Source organism: Thunnus albacares, chromosome 16 (genome assembly GCF_914725855.1).
Source record: "Thunnus albacares chromosome 16, fThuAlb1.1, whole genome shotgun sequence".
NCBI classification, from domain to species: Eukaryota; Metazoa; Chordata; class Actinopteri; order Scombriformes; family Scombridae; genus Thunnus; species Thunnus albacares.
In genome coordinates, this window is record NC_058121.1 from 11,507,141 (window position 1) to 11,533,048 (window position 25,908).

A 25,908-nucleotide genomic window follows, 5' to 3' on the forward strand; every position below is an offset into this window, starting at 1 on the left:
TGAAAGAGCTTTTTTGATGTTTGTCCTTGTATTCATTCTTAACTCGACACAGCAAAGGAAAGGAAAAGAGAGAGAAGGGAGCAAAGACAAGTAAGTAAAATATCTGATGGCTCTATTTGTTTATTCCCTAGAATTTTCCAATTACTTTGTTCCCTTTTTCGACTGAAAATCGTTGAAATTGTGCCGAGGATTCACTCTTGATGTCTTCACCTGCTAGAGCTTCATGCCTGCAGTCTACAGCTGTTGATAGAGACTTTCAGAAAAAGGATTACATTAGTCATCTGTTCAAGGGCTTAAAACCACTTATGTACATTTTCCTGACAAATAACCTTGCAAATAATATCAATTCTCTTCAGGGCTGCAACTAACAATCGATTAATCTGCTGATTACTTTCTCGACTAATTGATTAATCTCTTGGTCAGCAAAATATTAAATAATAGTGAAAATATAGCATTCATGATGCCTTCACTTTGCTTGTTTTGTCTGACTAACAGTCTAAAGCCAAAAAATATTTAATATATGAAAAAGATCTTTTTTAAAAAGATTTATTTCAATCAACAATTAATCGACTAATCATTGCAGCTCTTCTCTCTCAGGAGCAGGTAGAAGTGGTGTAATGTTTTTGTTTTCTCTTTATCCCCTTATTTCCTGTCTGTCTCTACCATATTAGGGAGGAAGTGAGTCGTTCCCAGCCTGTCTCAGTCAACATTGGTTGACTGAGCTACACTTAAGTGTAGGAAACCAACCAAGTACATTTATTTAACCAGACTGAACCATGGAGGTGGCAGTTCAGAAAACACTCTACCAACATATTTTGTTATTTTGTTGGTTGATCATGTGAATTTCAGTTTACAAGGAACTAATCAGAACTCTGGCAGAGTTTTTACCTCTAATAAGAAGAAAAGTGAGTAGTAAATGGTGTACAGAGCCCAACCCCCTCCATCCTTCTCCTCTTCCTCCTCCTCTCTCTGTATCTCAAACTCCACACCTCCACCTCTTCCTCTCCCCCTCCCCTCCCCTCCTCTTCTCCCTGCACCATCCACTCACCTGTCCAACTGTTATCTGCCTGGTTGGAGTACCTGCACCTGACAGGTGAATAATATGGAAATATAGTTTGAAATAGGAGGAAGCTTGGTGAGGATTTATCTCTGTTGAGTTGAGTAGGAGCAGTCGTGTCTTTCATGTGGTATGTATTTTTTCGCACATTGTGTGTGTGTGTGTGTGTGTTTCTTTTCGTAGCTTGTAGTCTGATCTTACTTTGATGAAGGAGAAAAGGAAATAGACTGGATCATAAATTGTGTTTTCAATCAGTCAGTCAGTCGTTCAGCCTGTAAAATGTCAAAAGAACAGGAAAGAAATGCCAATCATAATTTCATAGTGACAGCTTTATAATGATTGATTTGTCCGAGCAGCAGTCCAAAACCCAAAGATATTCAATTTACAAAGATATAAAATAGAAAATGCAGTAAATCCTCACATTTAAGAAGCTGGAACGGGCAATGGTTAGGTATTGTTGCTTGATAAATGACTTAAATGATTATAAATGTGAATTAATTGCCTGTTGATTGACTGCTTCAGTCATAAATGTTTCCAGATGTCACATTTCAAAGTCTTTTTCAAGGTACTTTTCAGGAATTTTCATGCATGAACTGATGATTCAATAAACTTGCCTGTCAGGTGGAAATTATTACTTAGTCCTACTTGACTTTTATTGCTCACGGGGCTCCAGGATTTTACTTTTAAATCGCTTTTATTGCACTTAGTCATGAACCTGTCAAATGAGATGTTGACATACTTTTCTTTAAGACCGTGCATCCAATTTTCCACAGTCCATGAAATAAGGTTGAGGGTTGAACAGGTAAAGATCAAAGCAGAAACTGAACTCTGATACACTTGACTCTGAATGCTTGAGGAAACAAAAGCAAAACCTTCTTATTCATTAATTTCCTGATGTGTATCCATATACCCGCAGCAAATTGGACGGTCACACTCACTTTTAATTATTAAAGCCACTCATTTGTCGTCTCGCTGGTGACATCACCAGCTCTTTGTTGTTGCGGTGATATGTGATCCAGATAATATCATTGTGGAGACACTGGATACTCTTGTTTTGTGATTGAGGGTCTGGAGAACTGGTGGTAGTGATGGGGGGGATTGAATCAACTGGAATTAAATGTCTAGCCAAGCCGCAAAGATGCCCATGATGTATAGACGTTATGGTGTTGGGTTGCGTTTTGATTATGATCACGAGTGGGCAATGGGGTTTCCTGTTGAAGTCAAGTTCAGCTCTCCATGTTAATGAATCTCTTAGGGTTTAAGCCTGCTGTCGGAGAGTGAACTTAATGAGACAAGTTGAGCTGAGTGATGAATCAGTGATGAATTAGCAACAAGTTCATTTTCATTTTCCTTCTCCCCCCTCCTCCCATCTGCTGTCTCTTGTTCTCTCCACCAGAGCAGGGAAGGGAGTCTTTTCAGCCATGAAGCTTGGCAAGATCAAGAGCTCTAAAGACGATCACAAGAAAGGAGGTAAAGCAACACGCAAGACAAGGCCCGTTTGACCCCAAATTCATAATTTTCATTTAAATCTCTCAAATTACTGCTGGTCTTAGAACACCCCCATTTTTCTATTTTTTATTAAAATTTAAGTGGTGAATAACTTCAGTGGTACACAGGTAAGTGGTAAACTGCCAGAGGTAAAATAAAACATTAGGGTTACTAAAATCTAAAAATTCTGTAAAATTTCAGGGATCAAGTAACAGGTTAACAACTCACAGCTTTTCTGCAGCAATGACATAAATTAAGCCTTGAAAGTTGATGCAAACAATTCCTACAGGTGTCCCAACTTTTGTTGATTACTTACATACCTTCTGTCTGTATAAAAGCATGGAGGAAGAAGCATGATGGTCTCAGGCTCTTTGCTGGATCCAGAGTTGGTGACTTGCACAGAGTGACCGCTGGTCTACGCCTAGTTAGTCAGGGGTTCATCATACAGCATGATGACCCAAAATATACCTCAGGCTGTGTCAGAACTACCTTAGAAGAAAAGAACAAGATGGTTGGCTTCAAATCATGCAATGGCCAGCACAGTCTCTAGACCTAAACCTGGTTTGGGATGAACTGGACAGAAGGGTGAGGGCAAAGCAACCTGCAAGTGCAGCACAATTGTGTGAACTTCTGCAACAGTGTTGGGAAGAACTTTCCAAACAATATTTGATTTCCATTGTAGAAAGAATGTGTGTTCACAGCTGCAGAATGTGTCTACTTTGATGAGTCAAAAACTTGGATTGAATTTTGGTAAACAAAAAAATTCCATGATTTCTTTCTCTTTTTTTTAATCTCCAATTATTTGTATGTTGAGAGATTAAACTATAAAATTCAATAATTTCAATAAACTGGAAAAATGTAAGTGTTCAAAAACTTTTGACCAGTAGTGTAGCTACAGGGGAAATGTATAGTGAAACCCATTTCTCTTTTTTTTTTATTGATCATACAGTACATGTAGACAATAGAAATGGCTGTCTCATTCAGGACTGCATTATTTTTGAAGAACTAAGGTCATTGGTCCAAGTGCTCCCTCCCCAGGATTTCTTTTTAAACATCTTATTAACTGTTTTAATTGCTACAACAAAAATATGTTGTCTGCAAATTTTATTTCCCAACATGAAATGATGTCACACTGCCAGGAATCAAATTCAGTTGGGAAACTAATAATTTTTTTATTTATGTATAGACCTAAAAGCAGTGGTATTTATATACATGGAATATAAAAAGTGCTGGAATCTGCCTATAAAATATCCACCAAGTGTTAGATTTTAGTTGTAGAAAGTAAGTAAGTTCGTAAAACCCTCAAATTTTGAGAAGAATACAGAGAACATGACCTGAGTGTCCTCAGTGGTAGCTACTGTCGTGGTTCTACCAACAACTCATTTTTAGTTGGTGCTGTTGATGTCACTGCTGTTATCTTGTCATCCAGATGAGCCGGCAGTCCTGGACATGGAGGACCTGGACAAGAAGGCGATGCGTCTTGCTGGAGTGCTGGATCCAGACACCATCTCTTTGGCCTCTGTCACTGCCGTCACCACAAACGTCTCCAATAAGAGGTCTCCTATTTGTTCAGACATACACATGCTCACACACACTGCATACACAAGTGGAGGAGTGCAATAAAATATTCAGTTCCATGTATAGTAGGTTATAGTACGCACACAGCCTTAATGGCCTCAGTCAGTAGTGTGCATCTCAAACTGCTGATGCTGCAGAATAAATTGAAGCTGGTCGCGCAGTGCTGCTGTTTAATAGTATATATTTCTAAAGGTATTGCACTATAGAAGATATAAAAAATGAGAATATGGACAGTTCAGTATTGAAACTCAGCATAGTAGGTCATTGTAGGAGCGCACAAAAACATATTCTGCCAATCCACTGTAGAAAAATGACTGATTGTGTTACATTTCTTCAGGTCAAAGCCAGATATCAAGATGGAACCGAGCTCTGGGCGACCAGTGGATTATCAGGTTTGTTTGTGTTTGTTTCTGTTAATGGGTATATAATACATATTTTCCAAACTGTGTGGTTAATCCTTTTGTTTTGTGATCATGGCACACTACAACATCAATGAAAAGAGGTAAAAGAATAGTTGTGGACACAGTGTAATTGTCCTCCACTGGTAGCCCAAGCCCTATATTTTCATGGCCTATTTAATAAAAGAAAACATGAATACATGAATACACCACACAATTGTGGGTAGCAGATTCACCCTCTCTGCCTCTCTTTTTTTTGTCTCTCTCTCTGCTCCTCTTCACCATTCAAAGACTAATTAAACCAGAGGGATATTGAAACCTTAAGCTTGGATCTAGTTTGTCTCTCAAATTCTACTTTACATTGGCCTGGAGAAATGTCTGAGTGAAATTAAAGGCTAAAAAAAAAAGTCTGGGAGAAGCCCTCACTACCCTCAATCAGGAGAATCATTAGAGTTGTGTCTTTTGAATTCCTTCTTACTTGTAAGGCTTTAAATGGATTGGCTCCTTCATATATCTCCAGCCTTATTGCTCCATATACCCTATCACGTCCTTTATGTTCCCTTTGGTGCAGGTTACTTAATTGTTCCTCGATTCGATAACAATACTTTTGGTAGTCGAGCCTTTGGAATAATCTACCACTGCACATTTTGGAGGCAAGCTCTGTTGCTACTTTCGAATCCAGACTGAGGACACATCTTTTTTTTCTTTTTCTTTTTTTTTTTTCTTGTTGTAATATTAACATTACTACCTGTGTGTGTGTGTGTGTGTGTGTGTGTGTGTGTGTGTGTGTGTGTGTGTGTGTGTATGCGTGCGTGTGTGCGTGTGTGTTTACTTTTACATGTAATGTCGCGTGCTTCTTTCTTCTGCTGTTGTTTTATTGACTTGTAAAGTGTACAGAGACTCTCTGGGTGATGTGCACTTTAAATAAACTGAAGTTGAAGATGATTGTCCTCAGGGAAGTTACAGTATTGTATAGTCGCATGATTTATGATGATGATGATGGTGTTGCTGCTAGTTGACTTACTGTTGGAACAGAGTCAGTTTGTTTTAGCATTCAGTGTCACATCTGATCTGGGTGATATTTCCTATCAGATTAGCATCACAGTGATCGAGGCCCGGCAGCTGTTGGGCCTAAACATGGACCCCGTGGTGTGTGTAGAGATTGGGGATGACAAGAAGTACACGTCCATGAAGGAGTCCACCAACTGTCCATACTACAATGAGGTGAGACTTTTAATGGTTTAAAACTTCATTATGCAAGAAGGCGACTGACACATTTTTATGTAATATATGGAAATGAATTTCCTTTTTACCCCTCAATGTCAGATTCGGTTTGTGCCTCCTATTCTTCATGTATTGTTTCTACCATAAAATAAATCTAATCTATGCAGTATTCTAGTCATGTTTTTAAATGGATACAAACTGCCTTAAATCACATTCTGGCAACATTGAGATTTGTTGTTGAAGGAGGTTGAGCTTAAATTCAGAATAATGAAATCAGATCAGATTAGATTTAACTGTAGAAGTAGAAGCAATGATGTATTCACTCAGACAGTGCTTGCAATAAATATTTTTTCACTTGTTATAGCATTTGTAAACATTAATATGTTAAATAAATTGTTGTTTCTTGTTTTTTTTTTTTTTATCAAATAAGACCTTAAACAGGATGATTGGTATGATATAATGAGTGTATCTTGTCTCAGTGGCATTTCTAGTGAAGATACTTTTTCAACATGAAGAGATCAGTCAGTGCATTGCTCCTGTTTTGTAGTGTAGTGCAATGTAGCAGATTTCTGGCTAAATGCAACCCAGACATGCTTGAACTAAAATGCAGGGTAGATGTTGTTAGTGTTCTGACAACATCTGATATGATGTCCTAATGGTTTATTCACATTAAAATACACATCAAAACACTTTTCTCACCAGCTCAGAGTGTTCATGGAGTGCAGAGAATCCCTTTTGGCAGGAAGCGTTAGTGAGTAGTGGTGAGGATCATGCTGTAGAGCTCAGCCTCTGAGTTGTGTCTTGCAGCAAGTGGAAGTGACAGTTTGTCAGCTATCGATTTTTTTCTGTTTGTCTGAAAATCCCTTGTGGACAGACAAACTGGAAACCAGACTGATCAGGATAAATGTCCTTCCAGCTTTCTTTCTTCAGATCTAAATCCTTTTGATTCTAGTTTTGTCATTTCAGAGAGAGCTTGACGATGAAATTTGCAGTGGTGGAAGACTACAATCATCTTTTGTCTATGGAAGTTCACTGATAATATTGCAAAACAACACAACATAAGAAATATGACATCATAACGTATCACTACATGGGTTAAAAAATACCAAAAAAGACCACAAATTGTTCCACTGCCCTACAAAATCAGCTGATCTCATGCAAGCCTGACACAATGAAAAGATCAGGATCACAATTCTTGTTGTTCCCTCGGTTCCTCAGTTGAACTCTGTATTGATGTTCTGAACTTTAAAAGCAGTCATTTTGACACATTTTAGTCTCAGAGCAAATCTGAAAGAAGAATGTGTCATTTAGTACTCTGAGTGTTTTTGGTTGGAGGCATAACTGAATTAATTTTAAACTTTTTCTCTTCTCTGCAGTATTTTGTCTTTGACTTCCACGTCCCTCCTGATGTCATGTTTGACAAGATCATAAAGCTCTCAGTAAGTAATTCGTACACCAAAAATGCACATTGCTGTAAAGCTAAACAAGCTGTAACTACCACTTTTTTTTGCCTTTTTTGTATGTGGTACATAGATTGTGAACATTACATTATTAAACTCTCATTTAGGTTTGACTTTGGAGCACTTTGCTGCATAAATAGATGTGTTAATGAAGAAAATATTGAAGACACCTTAATACTTTATGGTACAGAGCAAATATGGATACCACCACTTAGTAGAGCTAATTATTAACATAGAAATCAAATTAATTATGTTCATTAGAGATCTGATTAACATAACTTGTCATGTTTAATGTAAAATGATACATATTTTATGCAGCGCATGCTCCACTCTGTCTCCCCATAACACTTCCAAGAACATATTTACAATACAACAATGATTGTTTCAGAGTTTGTACTTCATGTAAATGTTTAATGCTCAATTCTCTGATTAGGTCATTCACTCTAAAAACCTTCTTCGGAGTGGGACCCTGGTGGGAACCTTCAAGATGGATGTTGGAACTGTTTATTCTCAGCCTGGTAAACTACTTTAAACCACTCATACAATGCACACATTGTTATAGCTTTATTTTAAGTTTACATCAGATAAATGCTTTTGTTTGATTGATGGATTGTCTGATTGATACCCCAGAACACCAGTTCTACCACAAATGGGCCATACTGTCTGATCCTGATGACATCACAGCAGGGTGCAAAGGATATATAAAATGCGACATTGCTGTGGTTGGGAAAGGCGACAACATTAAGACACCACACAAGGCCAATGAGACCGATGAAGACGACATAGAGGGGTAATAAGCTGTTACTTACAGTTTCAGACTGAAATGATGTCTGTGTGTAAAATTTCTGTTTTTATTGTAGTAGATAATGGAATATGTACAATTAAAGGCCAGTATACATATATATTAATAACAGATTACAGGCTGAATTGTGAACAGTGTTTAGTTTTTACAGATCTGTATTAACTCTTGCCATAAGTCTCCTTTGAAATATATTGACAAACATATTGACTGACATACAGTATTAAATCATGATAACTAGAACTGTGTAATTAGGAATTTACTCTCCAAAACTTATCTTTGGAGAGCTTTTTCAACAAACTGCACTGTTTGTAAATGTAATCAATCATTCTACAATCTTATCTCTGACCATCTACTCTTTGCCACCATTTGTCTTCCAGGAACCTTCTTCTCCCAGAGGGCATCCCAGCAGAGCGGCAGTGGGCGAGGTTTTATGTGAAGATCTACCGCGCCGAGGGCCTTCCTAAAATGAACACCAGCATCATGGCTAATGTGAAGAAGGCCTTCATAGGAGAGAACAGAGACCTGGTTGACCCCTACGTTCAAGTGCAATTTGCTGGGCAGAAAGTAATTCCCCCCACATCCTGCTCTCTGCTACCCCATGCTAGTTTCTAGGGCTTGTTATTATTCTCCCAGGAGTCATTATTACTCGTGTAGAATACACTGTGGGTTGGATATTGCATTGTGGATTTACAACGCTTAAAGGTCCTGAAAACTATTCCAGCAGAGCACCACAAATGTATTTGTACTTTCTATCTAAACACTGTTTTGTGTCTCCAGGGGAAGACTTCAGTCCAGAAAAGCAGTTATGAACCAATCTGGAATGAGCAAGTCGTCTTCACTGAGCTGTTCCCTCCCCTTTGCAAACGCCTGAAGGTCCAAATACGAGACTCTGATAAGGTCAATGACGTTGCCATAGGAACCCACTTTATTGACCTACGCAAGATATCCAATGATGGTGACAAAGGTAGGTCAAAACATGCGGGGAACCATGCGAACAGTTTGTCTTATTAGTATTGATTAGCTGTCAAGTACATGGATTAGTCATCTAGTTAATATTTTACTGTATGTAGTAATTAGCTGCGCTATAGATTGAACCACATGACCCATCTGACCCTCTGATAATGGACGTATGAATTTAGCAGACATTTATATGGACTCAAAATCAATATATACATTAGTATATATTAAACCAAACTGCATGAGAATGATTCACAGTATGATAAATTATTAAACATGATTTGAATGTTAGATGTAAAACTCATTTCCAATTTCCCCTAGATTTACAAGTGATCTTTGCAAAGTTCTTCTCTTGAAGAATAAAAAATCTGCTTGTCTAGCTGCTTTTAAATAGTGGCTGGGCTTAAGTACCTCCTCACTATGCATGGAGAAAATATAATAATTTTCTTGATGCACAGTGAGGAGTTGGCTCCAGGGAAAAGTTCAAAAAGATTTGGAGTCCTTTTAAGTGGTCTTGATAAAGAAATGGACTCTAATCAAGAAGAACATTGACTATCCTGCATACTACATTTTTCTTCAAGGATTTTGGATGCTGTAGGTGAATACGTTGACAATTTGATGCTCTGGAACTAGATACTTGAAAGACTAAGATAGTCAAAGAAAGATCAAATGATCAAAAGGATTATCAGATCACCACCTCATGTCATAAATTTCAAAGACATTTCTTCTCTGTTTGCTTCCCTCAGGGTTCCTGCCCACCCTGGGTCCAGCCTGGGTCAACATGTACGGCTCCACCCGCCAGTACACTCTCATGGACGAGCATCAGGACCTGAATGAGGGACTAGGAGAAGGCGTGTCCTTCAGAGCCCGTCTCCTGCTCTCCATTGCTGTGGAGATTTTGGACACTACTTCCCCTGAGATCATAAGCTCCACTGAGGTGCAGGTGGAGTCTGTCTCTAACATCTCAGAGGTGAGAGGGCTTGTTCACACCACTAAGTGGGTCGTTTTTGGTGTATCTTCTCGAAGTAATGATTTTATGTGGTTGAACTGCATTGGTTAAGTAATTCCTGCACGTAAAATGCTCCTCGGACTACATTACTGAAAACAAAATTATCTGACAAAACAGTCAAAGAAAAGCTGTTATCTTGACCTGTGATCTATGTGAACAAGAAGCTGTTTGTCCTCTCCTGACCCCCTAACCACCACAATAAACATGGCAATGTTACAATCCACCATTGTATTGGCATATGTGTAGTTAACTGCTCATCAGGGAAATCAGAAACATTAGATGCTTCTGGGCAAGCTTGCCAGCTTCGATCTCCTGGCTGTTATGGTGTAAATGTCTCCCCTGGGAAGCTCAGTCATTCATGCCAGCCTGACTCTGTGCCAGTCCTGTGCTTTGAAGAAGAGACAGACTACTAATTGAAGACAAATGTACTAATTAAAGTAAGCTGGCTTACTTGTAAATATTACATAAACTTAGGATTGGATCTAAGTAAAATGTGTACATCAGTGCTTTTGGATCATCTACAGTAGAGGTGCATTTGTCATCCTAATTTCTTTCTAAGAAAGGATGCCAATAACCTAATTTTGAGATGTAACAGAATATATATATACGTAGTCTGCCAACTCAAGACGATTTCATATTAATTGTCAGTGTACCAAGCTGTGAGCTGGGTGTGTTTGGTTCTAAGGGAGCAGACTTGGCCCAGTTTGAGTCAGAAATGAGTGCCAAGGTAGCAGCATTTGTGCCAGTAGTGGTCCAGTATATTGGCCCATATATACTGGTGTGTAATAAGTCCGACAACTCAGTGTTCTGGATTTAAGTTGCAAATGGGCCAAGATGTGTTGGCTTATTCAGAAGAATTGTGATGAATTACTGCAAATAATGTTACATTTTAAAAGAATAATGATCAATGATTAACATTTATATTTTAATAATAATCACATCAATGAATAAAAAGCACCACAGGCCGGCAAATATGGTGGGATCATGAATAAGTGCACTTACAAGTTTAATGTATAGTAACTCAGTAATTCAGAGAGTAGCCTGGTAGACTTTATGTGCATACTGAATTACAGAAAGGAGAATCTGCAGTAATTCTTCCACAGACACTACAGTACAATAAATGCACTTCAGTCTGATAAAATGTTTCACTTTGTCTTTATTGCCCTTCTCCTCACTCCTTCAGAGCGCCACAGGAAAAATAGAGGAGTTCTTCCTCTTTGGTTCCTTCCTGGAGGCCACAATGATCGACAGGAAGATTGGTGACAAGCAAATTACTTTTGAAATCACAATAGGTAAGTCAGTGTTTTATATTTCATCTTGTTGATGTCAAAATACATTTAAGATTTAACATTTAACAGAATGGATATATGGAATCATCTCATGCGTTTAGATAGCACAGTAAACTCCACAAGTTGCTGATATAACACTGGAGGTGGCAGTGTACAGAATTAGTAAGCACTGTAACCACGTGCACTCCTTGACCACGTGGAATGCTTTGCACTTTCACAGGTAACTATGGCAACCAGATAGATGGCGTGAGCAAGCCGTCATCAGCAAAGAAGAAGAAGAAAGACGGAGAAAATGAAGAGGAGGAGAGCGAGCTCATCCAGAACTCCAGTGAGGATGAAGCAGATGAGGACGGGGACCTGGTCTCGGTCTCCTCCACTCCTCTGATGAAGCCTGTCATCACTGACAGGTCAGGGGTCAAGGGTCACAAAGGGCAAGGTCAAGGGTGCTTAGAAAACCATTTCTGATGCATTGCTAATTTTGTCTCAGTATATTGAAAGCCTAGGTCACCCCCTTTCAGGTAACTGTTATAAAATCCATTATAATCATCAGCAATAGTACATCAGCAAAGATAAACTGTCTTAAGAAAGTAGTTGCAGAATCCTTCACATATTCAGTTTATGCACAAAATTTCAGAGTTTCAGACTAATCATTGAGTCATTTTGTTTGAACTTCACAGGAATTACTTCCATCTTCCTTACTTTGAAAAGAAGCCGTGTGTCTACATCAAGAGCTGGTGGCAGGACCAAAGAAGACGACTATACAACTCCAACATGATGGACAAGATTGCTGATAAGCTGGTCAGTATGCAAGCCACTTGTGCAAGCATAAGTGATGTAGACCTCATCAGCCATGGTCTACATCAAGAACTGATGTGTGTATGTCTATAGATATTGTACATATACACACACACACACACACACACACATATATATATATATACACATATACATATACACACATATATATACATATACATATAAATATATAAGTATACGACAGTAGATGGTAGTATGTATAGATAATAGATAAGCATAATTTTCCATTTAAAATTGATGTTTTGGTTTTAAATATTTGAGTACTAACAAAACTTCTTTTGTGCTAAGTTTCAGTATGTTTTGTGTTTGGACAGGAAGAGGGTTTGAATGATGTTCAGGAGATCATTAAGACAGAGAAGGCCTTTCCAGAGCGCCGACTCAGGGGAGTGCTGGAGGAGCTGAGCATTGGCTGCAGGCAAGCTGCATAACAATAATCATGTGTCATAGTCTTCTATCCAAACTGGCATTGTGACTCCGAGGTCAGTGCTGATACTGGATTTTCTACTGATATTAAGAGATGTAAATCTGCTGTAAGTCCAAAAACAGTAAAGTACTCATATTTACTATTTAAAACTGCCCTCTGCCATCTTCAACAACCCCCCAGAAGCTAATGAAGACAACAGCTCATTTTGTATTTTTGTTCTTTTTGTGTTCTTCTGTTTTTTTTACAACTACAAGTGTGGTGCCTTTCTAGTGTGCAGAAGGACAGGCGGAATAATAATATAACACATTTGAATACAGAATATATTAATATATTCAGTCAAGCCACTATTATGTGTCATCCCCTGTATTTTCTGATCCTTTCTAGTCGGTTTGTGACGCTGGCTAACAAGGATGTGAACCAAGCAGGCAGAACCAAACTGGATCGAGAACGGCTCAAGTCCTGCATGAGAGAGATGGTATGATTTCTTATCTCAAATAAAGAAGGAAGGAAGCAGTTGTGATAAATGGCATCAGTCTGGCTGCTATTCAGTGTTCAGTGACTTTTAGTGTGTAAAAGTCCCTGTAAAGGCCAAGCAAGGAAATACATTTCTGAAATGTGTTATTTATTCCCTTGTAATAAGTCCTTGCATGTTTGCATGTTTTTTAATACTAACTCATCTGCAAGGATTTTTCCTCTGATTAATGACTGTATTCTGTTGCAAGTCAACTTTTGACTAGCTTCAAGAGGAAATTCAAAATGAATGCAAAGTAGTGATGCAGTGGTAATGGAAAATTTAGTGTCAGTGATTTCTGTGCAGTTTTAAATTGAGATTCTCTTAATTGAGATTCTTAAATGAGATTCTCAACCCATACAGTTTTTTGTATTCTGAATAAAATCCACTTATACAGTTGGTTGAATTAAATATGAACAGAGGCCAGCGCTAGCATGTGCATGTATATTGTGTGTGTGTGTGTGTGTTTGTGTGTGTGTGTGTAAGGTGAACTGCTATTAAGCTTCATCCTCACACACTGCCCTCCTGCAGGACAGCATGGGTCAGCAAGCCAAACAGATTCGGACACAGGTGAAGAAGAACACAGTCAGAGACAAACTCAAACTGGTGCAAAACTTCCTGCAGAGGCTCCGCTTCCTTGCTGACGAGGTAACTTTATTTATAACCTGCTCACACTGAGTGCATCTGAACTGTGAATCACATTTCACACATGCAGAATGAACATTTGTAGTGCATATAAACATTTTATACTGTGGAATAATGAACATACTGATTATATAACAATTATATAACTACAAATGATGTTATGTATTTATCTACCAGCCACAGCACAGCATCCCAGAAGTTTTTGTCTGGATGATGAGCAACAACAAGCGCATTGCTTATGCCCGGATTCCTTCCAAAGACATCCTGTACTCCATAGTGGATGAGGAAACAGGAAAGGACTGTGGTAAAGTCAAAGCTGTCTTTCTCAAGGTATCTCTTTCTCAGCCTTTGTAAGCATGTTTCACATTTAAAGACACTTTGCTGATTCTCAACCGTCTGAAATTTTAAGCCTCAGGTGCAGTCCAAGATCTCTAATTATTCTCGTCACCAGACATTGCTGCCTTGAGATGATCAGTAGTCATGAAAAGTCAAGATACAACATACAACACTATTATGGTGAATAGACTTGTACATTTTTACAGCTGCCTAGAGAGAAGGTTGAAAATCAATAAGGTGGCTGCTTAATATATAAGATTTGGGCTTTGTTGCAACATTGTCTGCATAATGCGTAATGTTTGACTCACTGTAACAATACCAAGGAGAGGATGTACTGCATGCTTAATATTGAGTTTAGAATCAGCAAGTGAATTTGGTTTTGTTGAATGAAACTCTTCATAATTATTCACTTAATTGCTGCTCTAATCTTTGTCCACAGCTGCCTGGTAAGAAGGGCTTTGGTCCTGCAGGCTGGACAGTTCAGGCTAAGTTGGAGTTGTATCTGTGGCTGGGCCTCAACAAGCAAAGGAAGGACTTCCTCAATGGTCTGCCTAATGGTTTTGAAGAGATCAAAGCTGCTAAAATGGGCCCCGGTCTTCAGTCCATCCCCCCTGTCAGCCTCGTCTACAACAGTAAGTACACACCCAAGCTGTGTATGTGGCAGATAACACCTCCTCACTCCAAGTAACTCATGGGAACATTAACAGTTTTTATTCACTCTTTTGTTTTATTCGTTTCTTTTGTTTGTTTTGTTCGTTTTAGTCACTCGTTTTGGTTTTTTTGGTTGTTTTTCTTTAATTTCAGTTTTAACTCTAAAATCAATTAGAAGCAAACACACACACACAAACTCACTCAGAACCAGACATTTGACTTCCACTTATTGCTTATTAATTTACTTTGTGTTTCACTTTTCTGAATAATATGAGATTGCTCACAAAGGGAATTGATTGGGATGTGATCTGTGTGTGTGTCCAAACAGTGAAGCAAGTCTTTCAGCTGAGAGCGCACATGTACCAGGCCCGCAGTCTGTTTGCCGCTGACAGCAGTGGCCTTTCAGACCCCTTTGCGAGGGTCTTCTTCTCCACACACAGCCAGGTTACTGAGGTAAGACTCTCAAAGTGTGTGTATATTTGTGAATTTGTACGTGTGTGTGCTTGTATGACAACAAGTGAGAGAAATGGCAAGTAAACTGAGTTGATGTGTGTGTATGTGTGCTGCAGGTCCTGAGCGAGACTCTTTGCCCTACATGGGACCAGCTGCTGGTGTTTGACGATGTGGAGCTGTTTGGGGAGGCCAGCGAGCTGAGAGACGATCCACCAATCATTGTAGTTGAAATCTATGACCAGGACACGGTGGTAGGGTTCTTCTCTGTTAAATGAAGGCATCATAGATTCATCAATCCTTGTTAGTCCGCTTTAAAGGATTTTGTTTGCACCAAGAAAACTAACAGTGCTTTGCTTTTCCATCCCTCATTTTCCGACTGTCTGTCCATCCTTGTCTCACTCATCCACCTTGTCTTTCACTTGAACTCTGCTGTCCTTGCTAAATAGAGTGTGAAAGCATTAGTATTGTAGAAGCTGTGTTGAGGTTGTAATAGCTGCTGATATCTGATACAGTAGCTGATGTAGCATGAATTGTTCGGTTCATTTAGCTGCTGATGAGATCTGGAAAAGTTTTGGAAAAACTTCTATGTACCTCCTCCACCTTTCCTGTTTCTTTGTGTATTAAGAGCATCTGCAGCAGCACTTGCTGTAGGAGTAGGAGTGGTGCAGTGCAGAAAATCTGCTTCACAATACTCAACTGTGAAGCAAAGAAAGTTTTTGGAAAATGCTTTTACACACATCTATATTTAATGACTGCACCTATTTTTGTTCTGTTACACGGTTAACCTTCACTCAGGTTGTTTCTTTGGGAGTTATATGGCTGTTTTTTTTTCTGTTTTCATACTCTCACTCTACATTGATGTAACCTTCGGCCATTTTGACCAATACTGACATCAAGTGGCTGCCATGAAAACTGCACCTCCCACACCCGTGTCTAACTTCCTTCCCTTGTCCCCTGACTGTCTCGACTGCCCGCTGTCATGATGTGGTGTTCAGGGAAAGGCAGAGTTCATAGGTCGGACGTTTGCGAAGCCCACCATCAAGATGTGTGATGAGCACTACGGCCCTCCGAGGTTCCCGCCACAGCTGGAGTACTACCAGGTTTACAGAGGGAACTGCACTGCTGGGGAACTGCTGGCTGCCTTTGAGCTGCTACAGGTAACATATGCAAGAAGACACACACATGAACACACAAACAAATGTTTGAACACTTTTATATATGCATGCACACACACTCAACTCTGTAGAGAGATCGCATGTCACTACTGTACAGGTTGGAAAAAAAGCAGGACTTAAATGATGTGAAGCATACACAAAAGAAAGTGGAAACAGTCCAAAAATATAGGTTTTCTTTCTCTCTGTCATTTATTCTGTGTGTATTTATCTTCATTTAAAACTAAAACTTTTTTAATAACTGCCTGCACACAGCATCACCACATTTACTTTACTCTTCCACAATCTTCATATTTACTTTTCCTTCTTTTTCCTGCGAAATATCCATTTCTCCCTCTTGTGCCTTCCTCCCGCTGCCTACAGATACCTTACGATTCGGAGGAGATTAGGCGAGCTCTGATTGCTGTCCATAACTTTGCTGTTCCTCAAATAAAGGTGCTATTTTCTTTTCATTCTCTCTTTTCATCCCACTGCGTCTTACTCTTGGGGTTTCTCGTCAGTGTTTGTATTGTAATAAATGCACCAACATGACATGACCTTCTGCCTCCTCTGTTCTTCTTCGAAGTTGTTACACTAAGCAAAGAAAGATTAATATTTAGGACTGTAGGGAAGAAATGTATAACAGTGCTCATACTGAATCACAATGCAGAAATGACAGAAGCGTTGCAATCTGCTCAGATTTACTTCCCCTCTCTCCTCCCTAATTAGATTGGTCAAGGTGGGAGAGCTGACCTTCCTCCCATTGAAGGGCAGACAGACTCAGAACATGGACCGATTCTCCCTGTGCCACTGGGCATCCGGCCTGTCCTGAGTCGCTACCGCATAGAGGTGAGATTTTAACCCGCCACCTCTGTGTTTTGAACTATTATGAATCCTCTTCCCTTACTGCTGTTTTCCTATGGTTCAGGTTTTGTTTTGGGGCTTAAGGGACTTAAAGAGGATTAACCTGGCCCAGGTGGATCGGCCCCGTGTGGATATCGAGTGTGCAGGTAGAGGTGTTCAATCTGCCCTCATCCAGAACTACAAGAAGAACCCCAATTTCAGCACACTGGTCAAATGGTTTGAGGTGGTGAGTACAAATGTTTATTTATGACATTACAAAGCCTGACCTCAGACATGTCACATTACATCCAGTTGTTTTTCGTAAACCAATCAGTCTCCTCAAGGTTGTTTTTGATTTATTGCATTAAACATTATTGAAATCTTTTGGAAGCTTAGTTTTAGCTTAGTTTGAGTTCTTGTCCATCTTGTCCTCAGGACTTGCCAGAGAATGAGCTTCTCCACCCTCCTCTCAACATCCGAGTGGTGGACTGCCGCGCGTTTGGCCGCTATATCCTGGTTGGGTCCCACGCCGTCAGCAGCCTGAGACGTTTCATCTACAGCGCCCCAGACAAGACCTCCAACAACTGGGCCACTGCAGGTGCTGAACCTCATCTGAGGGAAAATATTCAATACTTAAAGAGGGCTTATTATGATTTATTTTTATTTTTCAACACTGGAGTGCTTCCTTTTTCCTGCATGTCTTTTGGAGAAAAAAACATGTATTCAATAGTCACTGTAATGAGGGGCTTAACTTTTGTAAGTGTGTTTGGAGAAGCACTGTGTTTTGTATTGGAGAAGCACTGTGTTTTGTATTGCCAAGTATGAATTCTTGAGTTTATTGTCTTCACCAAACTTTATATATACCATATTTAGATGACAAACAAAACATATCCATCTTACTGTTCTTCTGCAATTGGTTACTAAAGTTTTACAGGCGTGACCTAATACACTTTAAGAGCCACAACTAATCCAATTGGAGCCGAATGTAGTAGTTCTGTACAAAAGGGAGCTCTGAACAAGTCTGTACAATCTGATGCAATTTCACCCATAGGTTTCACTACAAAAGACATAAAATTGGTACAGCAGCAGCTGGCAGCAATCACACACATTTTCTGCAGGAAATACCCATTCTAGTATTTTTTTATAAGGTTTTCTACTTTTATTTATCCAGGGGAAAGCTTTGCAGAGAGTAATGCTTACTCACAGTTGTAGAATGCATCTATAGAGGACAGTGTAATGTCTCTACAGTGTCAAGTGTTTAATTATTTTTCAATGTAATACCATTAAGACTGAAAGCCTTGCATTTGAGAATCATTTCATTTATACATATTACAGTCAGCCTTTGTAATTTAGAAATATCCATATAATATTTAATTCATATAAATCATGAGGAGGACAAACCTTTGTTAATATCTTTTTCAGTTCTGGCTTTTCTCTTATTCTGAAAAAGGGCTGTAGGTTTTACCAGACATGGTAAAACAATGTCTGAAAATTTTTCTTAGACTTTGTTTTAACCTGCGTGGATTGCCTAGAAAATCAAAGGATACTGTATGTCAAGAAAGGTTAAAACAAACTTATTTACTTTCTTCACTAACTTTGCTGATTTCTCTGCTTGCTTTGCGTTCTTACGACCTTTTGTACTTACGTCCTCTCTCCACCTGTTATCTTTTCTCTCTCTCTCTCTCTCGCATGTGTTCGGCTGTCCTGTTCTTTCCTGCCATCTGCTGTCTTTTCCTTTCGGGCCTCGCTCCAGCTAAGCTTATGAATGGCTACATGGTCCTAGCCAATGGCGGCTCCCAGCCTCGCTCCTCACCCAGCCTTTCCTCCCGCACTCTCTCTCGCCCCGCAGGTGACGTCATTGTCAACATGGACTCAGAGCCTGGGGTCCGAAAAATGGACACAGTTGTCAAGTTAGATGCTGTAAGTTTGATAGTCGTATGTTGATGCACAGTAGAGCATTGCCTGCTAATTTCTATAGTATACTGTGTGTGTTTATATATGTAAAAGGTGCAAGTGAAGCACAGCTTTGCTTCTGCTTATGGAAATGTGCTACTCATTCCTGTGTGATCCACTGTGTGTATTAATCCCTGTGTTGTTTTATGTGACACCCCCTGTCATAGACGTCTGATGCTGTAGTAAAAGTTGACATGGTAAGTAATCGCTCCTATAGAAATATGGCAATGAAAATATGCACTGAAGTTATTTGGTTCCTCATGCGAATAAAAACTGAGCCACTGAGAATCACTTCAGTGTCTGAACTGTTTCAACAGACCGAGGAAGAGAGCGACAAAGAGAAGAAGAAAAAGAAGAAGAAAAAGAAGGGAGGGGTGGAGGAGGAAGAAGAGACAGACGAGAGTGTGCTGGACTGGTGGTCCAAATATTTTGCTTCCATCGAGACACTGAAGGAGGTTTGTCTATTCTATTGTATTTTAGTCCACTTTAGTCAAGTGGAGTCTAGAGTGTATCATATGTTTGCCCTCATAATTTTCTCTGCAGACCCTGAGAGCCCAGGAGGCGGCTCAGGCTGAGGCGGAGGAGAGAGAGGACCTGGAGATAGCAGCAGAGGCAGCAGGTATTGAACAACAAATCAGCCAGGCTGCCTGCCAGCAAGCCTAAATGTCTGCAGCTTTGATTTCCTTTAAAGGGATATGTCACCAACATTGCATTTTAAGTAGTTATTCTGAAAAACCGACATATTCCTGACTATTTTCAGTACATCTTTTTTATGGTTGCTTAAAAATAATTCTCAGGTGTTTATGCATTTTTAGTCGATAGCTCTGAGTATGAAGAGAATGAATTGTGTTTTGTCACCTGCAATGCCAGAGAAGTCAGCAAGAAAATTGTTATGAATTTTTTTCCAGTACAAAAAATGTGCTCTTTAGGAATGAAATGACAATCATTGTCTATGTGAAGCTGAGCATGCAGAGGCAGCATACAGTGTGTGCTTCATCCCAGGTCTTCCTTCCCATTGAACTATCCTCCATATGTGCTTTGAACAGAGTCGAACATCATCATATTCATATCATTCATGACATTCATGACCTCCCAGCTCTGCAGTACACATGAAAGTTGGCTGAAATCGAATCACTGACTACACAAAAATAGTATACCATCAGGCAGCAAACTATAAATATAACTCTGATCTGGAGATAGATGCTACTTCTAACAACAGAGTTGGCAATTTCAGTGTTAAACTTTGGTATAAACTATAAACAAATGACATACAGAACTAGTCAAAATTTTGGACACACTTTCTCATTTGCAGTGAATGGGAAAATGTGTCCAAACACATGAAACATAATATTTCTTTTATATCGTTGTAAAATTAATAAGACCACATTTCCCTGGTTGCCAAGAGGAAGTTGAGCAGCATCTACATTGAATTTTATAGGTTATCAGCGAATTTTACTGTGACATTCATTTTCAACATGCTTCATAACACTTTTAAAAGGGTATTCCACCTATTTATGAAATAATGATAATAATAGTTTATTTATAGAGCATTTATCAAAACCAGAGATTACCAGAGATGAAGTCTTTTACAACATAAAATAATAATCAAAATGAAATACATACAGAGTAAATTAAGTAAAATATGTGATATGTAAAAGTAAATACTGATTTTGCAAGTCTGAGCTGTGGTGCCCTATAACAGCAAAAGCTTTGTCCCCTTTAGTCTTGCATCTTGACATGGGAACTGTCAAAAGGGTCCTGCCTGAGGACCTCAGAGTAGTAAATGTTGCGCCACCATTAAGTTGGGGGACTCACAAAAGTCTTTTGTTCCAGGAGTGCCTCTCTAGAGTTCAGTAAAGAGCATTTGGCTAAATTTACGAGATGAATTTGGGGAAATATGTTCCCTTTATAAGCACACTTGTCAACTTTCATGTTGAGTGCTGTGTGCAAACCTTGTCATCCCCTCTTCATGACTCAAACCCTGCTTTGTCCGCCTCCACCTCCACTCACTCCTCCAATCAGATATCAAACCTGATGACCTTCTTCTGAAAGGCTCCAAGATAAGAGAAAAGACAAAAGAGAAGAAGAGCTCCAAGGACAAGAAGAAGGGTCAAGCTGTGGATGGATCTGAGAAACGACCAGTTAAAGCGAAAGTGGACGAGTTGATGGTGAGTGTATCGTTCACACTTAGCCTAAAATGAACCACTATGCACTAATATTCATAGACATACTTGGTGTTTGGTGACCTACGCAGGTGTACAACAAGGAGCTGGAGAGTGAGTATGGCAACTTCGAGGACTGGCTTCACACTTTCAACCTCTATAGAGGAAAAGCTGGGGACGATGACGAACACGCTCTGGACGATGACAGAATTGTCGGAAGATTCAAGGTGGGAGTAAAAACAAGTGCATCCCTGCCGACGCAAGCTGACAAAAAATATGATCACGCCTCATCTGTAACCCGTTTGTTTTTCTGTGACTCAGGGATCCTTATGTATGTATAAGCTACCCCTGTCAGAGGAGATCACGAGAGAGGCAGGATATGATCCTAACATGGGCATGTTCCAGAGCATTCCTCATAACGATCCAATCAACGTCCTCGTCCGTGTCTATGTGGTCAGGGTAAGTGACCTCCCCACCATTTAAATCTATACTCCAGTTAAAATGATCATTTTCTTCTAATCTGTCCTGTTCTGTTTTATTCCTCCATGTCAGGCCACAGATCTTCATCCTGCTGATATCAACGGGAAGGCTGATCCTTACATTGTCATCAAGCTGGGCAAGTCAGAGGTCAAGGACAAAGAGAACTACATCTCCAAACAGCTCAATCCTGTATTTGGCAAGTGAGTAGAGAGAAACCTTCTCTTTATATAGTTAAACTTTGTTGTCATGCATTGGTAGAGAGAAAAGAGAGAGAATAGAAAAGTCTGTATGAAACTTATGTCAGGGGGGAAAAAAGGCAGAAAAATCTAAATAATTCTGAACTGCTTAAGTCAGATTAACGAAACCTTGCAGCGGTCATTCAAAAAGTATTGTCCTGATTTTTTTGTGCAGCAGATATTTTGAAACCAAACCTGAATCTTCCTCATACATATATCTTAAAGGGGACATATGCTTTTTCTCTTATTTTCATACTGTTATGATGTCAGATGTCTGTTAAACATGGTCAAAGTTCCAAAACCTGAGATGAACATATGTAAAAACACTCCCTGTGAGCCAAAAGCCTGCTCTGAACGCTCCATTTGCAATGTTACCTAAAGAAGCTCTTTGAATTGTAAATCATGCATCAAGATATTCCAGTAAACCCCACGACATGACCCCTTTGATTCCCTTCTTTTTCTGTTTATCTTCCACTACGCCTTTCTGCTCAGATCATTTGACATTGAAGCCACGTTCCCCATGGAGTCCATGCTAACGGTGTCTGTGTACGACTGGGACTTGGTGGGCACAGATGACCTAATTGGAGAGACAAAGATTGACCTGGAGAATCGTTTCTACAGCAAATACAGAGCCACATGTGGCATATCCTCCAACTACTCTGTGTGAGCATCCATGTGTCTTATCCTTTACATGTTTAAGTGATTGGTTTAGTAACAGTTTGACCATATGAAACTAGACACCTTTATTGTTAGTATTGTTTGAAATCTAGTGTACTTTGTAATTTGATTAGGACAAGAGTAAACATAAATGTAATATTCACTCTCTCTTCAGTCTTAAGATCCTTAATTTGACTGAATTTAGTATTTCATATGTGCCTCAGACAATTGAGAAATGTAATACCCTTTTTGTTATTATCTATTGATATTAGCCATGGGTACAATGTCTGGCGTGATCCTATGAAGCCCAGCCAGATCCTGACGAGGCTGTGTAAGGACGGAAAGATTGATGGACCTCATTATGGGCCTGGAGGAAAAGTCAAGGTGGCGAACCGCATCTTCATGGGACCTACAGAGATTGAGGACGAAAATGGTAGGGAAGTGTTCTCCTAAAACCGTGACAATGATTTAAAGGTCCTTCATATAGGATTTCAAACATCACTTCACCATCGAATTAACTGTGATTTTGTACTCAAAGAACAATATCCTTTTATACTATGCTCACTATGCTCTGTTGAATGATTTTAATTGTACCACAAACATTTCAACCACATTTAGTCTTTCTTCTACCAAGGTTATTGTCTTGAACAGCACTTCTACTGTGTATGTTTCTATATGTACAGTTTGTTGATCACATAATTTAGTTTTTTTGCTTACATCAGCTTTCACTTTTTCTTTGTCTTCTCTTGGTTGTGTCAATCTCGCAGGTCTGAAGAAGCAGACTGAGGAGCATTTAGCTTTGACAGTGCTCAACCACTGGGAGGAAATCCCGAGGGTGGGCTGCAAGCTGGTCCCTGAACATGTGGAGACCAGACCCCTGCTGAACGTTGACAAACCTGGCATCGAACAGGTAGGAAAGACCGAGCCGCTTTATCTGGAGACCTTAACAGATCAGTCTGAAAGTTACTAAACTGTATCATTTTACTCAAAGGGTCGTATTGAGATGTGGGTGGATATGTTTCCTATGGACATGCCTGCTCCTGGACCTGCGATTGACATATCACCACGAAAACCAAAGAGGTAGGTCTGGCTGGTGATTAGAGAATAAGATTATTTCTGATAATAGCATGAATCCAATGCAAATTTTGGGAAAGATATTTATTGTACTGTCTAAAGTTCTTCAGTTTTTTCAACAGAATTTGTAGTTGAATCCCCAGGTTAAATAATGGTGAGTCTGTTTGACTAGTTAGCTCTCTATTTACTGTCAGATATAAGTCCAACTATGTGTGTGTATGTGTTCCTTCCTCCCCCCCTTACCAGATATGAGCTCAGGGTGATTATTTGGAATACAGACGAAGTAATACTGGAGGACGATGATTACTTCACTGGGGAAAAGTCCAGTGACATATTTGTCAGGGGGTAGGTACAGCGGGATGCGGTGACCAAGCCTCATCCCTTGGGTGTGAGCTGTGTGTGATTGTGTTTTGCAGTTAACCATTATTTTTTTTGTTTTGTTTCCATTTTTTCTGTGTGCGTGTTCGTGTCGTTTGTTGTGCGTCTGTCTTTGTGTTTGTGGTGTGTCTCCTGTCTGTCTGTCTGTCGTCCTCTCTCTCTTCTCTGGTCAATGCTCTGCTGGTGTCTAGCTTTGAGCTCCGTGTTGTTATTTGGAACACTGATGACGTAATTCTAGAGGACGATGCTTTCATGACAGGAGAGAAGATGTCTGACATCTATGTCAGGGGGTAAAACACACGATTCCACCGCATGGCTCGTACAACTACCCTCCCTTCCTTCCTCCTGAAGCCCTTGAATAATTTTTTTATCCCCTTTCCCGCTTCTTGTCTCAACTTTCCATCCAGCACGTATCCTCGCTTGTCTCTAACTCTCCAATCAGCACGCTGAAAACTAACAACAAATGAAAAATTAGTCCAGTCAAGACCAAACCACATAAACAACTTGTTGAGTTTGATTATAACTGTAATTGTACCAAAACAATCCAATGGCATTCACGCAGTTAAAAACTCACAGACCTTGGAAACAGCAAAAACTTTTCAGCAAAAATGGATGAGAAATACTCAGAGGAATTCAAGACAAACTCCCATCAGCTGAGGAAAATCATGTGATATGATCAAAGTCTCCAGAGCAGCAATTGGATAAGATTGTTTTGCCAATTTTGGATATGTTTGATAGAAAATATCTTAACTTCCTGATCTGTCATCTTATGATGTGCCTCAGCAGAGAGGCTTTTTCTTTAGCCAACCTTCAGTTAAGATTTCTAAGGTGAAGAATAAATTCAAGGATAGAGGTGGACTGTTAAACTTTTGGTTACTTTTGGCAACACCTTATTATAAGTCCCCCTATTAAGTGTTTATGAGCGGTATACAAACATTGAATAAATGGTTTATAACACACTATAATGTAGTTTTAAGTAGCCTTAAGTGTTTATTCATGTATTTGTCAACAAATATATCTCCTCCTGTGGGCACATATACATGGAGGTTAGTGTATAAAAAGATAACAAATGACAAAATAGTCAAACAGTTGTAATAATATCAAATATGTCATTGGAGAAATTATAATTGTGGACAAATACTGTACATTAAAAAACACTAAGAAATGTTCTTGTATCTGTTAACAACTTCATTATAGTGTGTTATAAACCTTGTATTGAATATTTATATACTGCTTATAAATGCTAAATAGGGGGATGTAAAGTTAAGTGTTACAGAGGGTTTGTGGTTTGGTCCTGTACTGCAGTTTCTACTATAAATTACTTTCCAGGAATTTTAATTTCAAGACATTTGCAGACTCTTGCATGGATGTATACAAGCAAAGAACATGCATGCCAGTACTGACACATGTTTTTAACAATGTTGTCATGTTACAGCACAAGACGTTTTTCACGGCAGACATTTTGACTCGTGATAGCAGGAAAAACACATCAGCATAACGCTCTGGAACTGACACATAAAACAAATGCAGCCATTTTTTATGTTCTTAGTTCCTAATTTTCCTGCCATGACATGCCTATATGTCTGCCATGGAAAAGGTGTTTAATGCTTTGGATATTTAAAGTTTTTGATGCGGAGCCTCCTTACTCCTGCATAACCAAACTCACTTCTCCCTCAGCTGACTCGGTGCCACCCCGGCGTGGATGTGTCACCTCAGGGTTTCACTGTAACAAACAGGGTACCATCCTCAAACAACCCTAAACACTTGGAGGATGATTAAGTATTTTTTAAAATCCACGTTTCCTTTGTACTGTAGATTTCAGCGACTGACACAACTGTCGAACATTGAGGAGGACTGGGGTTGTTTCAGATGGATC

The 25,908-nt window shown here is 39.4% G+C and overlaps 1 protein-coding gene across 13 annotated transcripts in view; it reads left to right on the forward strand.

Moving 5' to 3' along the window:
* otofa (otoferlin a) overlaps nucleotides 1–25,908 on the forward strand; it is a 77,618-nt gene that overhangs the window by 43,828 nt on the left and 7,882 nt on the right. For 2 of the 13 annotated variants that reach the window (XM_044377336.1, XM_044377335.1), the window contains exons 6-42: nucleotides 2,454–2,527; nucleotides 3,975–4,101; nucleotides 4,461–4,515; nucleotides 5,614–5,745; nucleotides 7,122–7,184; nucleotides 7,639–7,723; nucleotides 7,836–7,995; nucleotides 8,385–8,571; nucleotides 8,785–8,971; nucleotides 9,711–9,934; nucleotides 11,157–11,265; nucleotides 11,483–11,669; nucleotides 11,940–12,060; nucleotides 12,393–12,493; nucleotides 12,887–12,977; nucleotides 13,545–13,661; nucleotides 13,836–13,988; nucleotides 14,434–14,626; nucleotides 14,974–15,098; nucleotides 15,215–15,349; nucleotides 16,094–16,255; nucleotides 16,634–16,705; nucleotides 16,979–17,098; nucleotides 17,178–17,339; nucleotides 17,528–17,690; nucleotides 18,846–19,012; nucleotides 19,213–19,500; nucleotides 19,589–19,664; nucleotides 21,068–21,213; nucleotides 21,300–21,434; nucleotides 21,529–21,666; nucleotides 21,760–21,887; nucleotides 22,416–22,586; nucleotides 22,853–23,013; nucleotides 23,348–23,490; nucleotides 23,572–23,660; nucleotides 23,901–23,999. In XM_044377336.1, the coding sequence (XP_044233271.1) occupies nucleotides 2,454–2,527; nucleotides 3,975–4,101; nucleotides 4,461–4,515; nucleotides 5,614–5,745; nucleotides 7,122–7,184; nucleotides 7,639–7,723; nucleotides 7,836–7,995; nucleotides 8,385–8,571; nucleotides 8,785–8,971; nucleotides 9,711–9,934; nucleotides 11,157–11,265; nucleotides 11,483–11,669; nucleotides 11,940–12,060; nucleotides 12,393–12,493; nucleotides 12,887–12,977; nucleotides 13,545–13,661; nucleotides 13,836–13,988; nucleotides 14,434–14,626; nucleotides 14,974–15,098; nucleotides 15,215–15,349; nucleotides 16,094–16,255; nucleotides 16,634–16,705; nucleotides 16,979–17,098; nucleotides 17,178–17,339; nucleotides 17,528–17,690; nucleotides 18,846–19,012; nucleotides 19,213–19,500; nucleotides 19,589–19,664; nucleotides 21,068–21,213; nucleotides 21,300–21,434; nucleotides 21,529–21,666; nucleotides 21,760–21,887; nucleotides 22,416–22,586; nucleotides 22,853–23,013; nucleotides 23,348–23,490; nucleotides 23,572–23,660; nucleotides 23,901–23,999 (5,046 nt within the window). Of the gene's footprint in view, nucleotides 1–2,453; nucleotides 2,528–3,974; nucleotides 4,102–4,460; nucleotides 4,516–5,613; nucleotides 5,746–7,121; nucleotides 7,185–7,638; nucleotides 7,724–7,835; nucleotides 7,996–8,384; nucleotides 8,572–8,784; nucleotides 8,972–9,710; nucleotides 9,935–11,156; nucleotides 11,266–11,482; nucleotides 11,670–11,939; nucleotides 12,061–12,392; nucleotides 12,494–12,886; nucleotides 12,978–13,544; nucleotides 13,662–13,835; nucleotides 13,989–14,433; nucleotides 14,627–14,973; nucleotides 15,099–15,214; nucleotides 15,350–16,093; nucleotides 16,256–16,633; nucleotides 16,706–16,978; nucleotides 17,099–17,177; nucleotides 17,340–17,527; nucleotides 17,691–18,845; nucleotides 19,013–19,212; nucleotides 19,501–19,588; nucleotides 19,665–21,067; nucleotides 21,214–21,299; nucleotides 21,435–21,528; nucleotides 21,667–21,759; nucleotides 21,888–22,415; nucleotides 22,587–22,852; nucleotides 23,014–23,347; nucleotides 23,491–23,571; nucleotides 23,661–23,900; nucleotides 24,000–24,223; nucleotides 24,323–25,908 lie in introns of all 13 variants that reach the window. The other 11 variants (XM_044377334.1, XM_044377337.1, XM_044377346.1 and 8 more) reach the window with 8 other exon arrangements.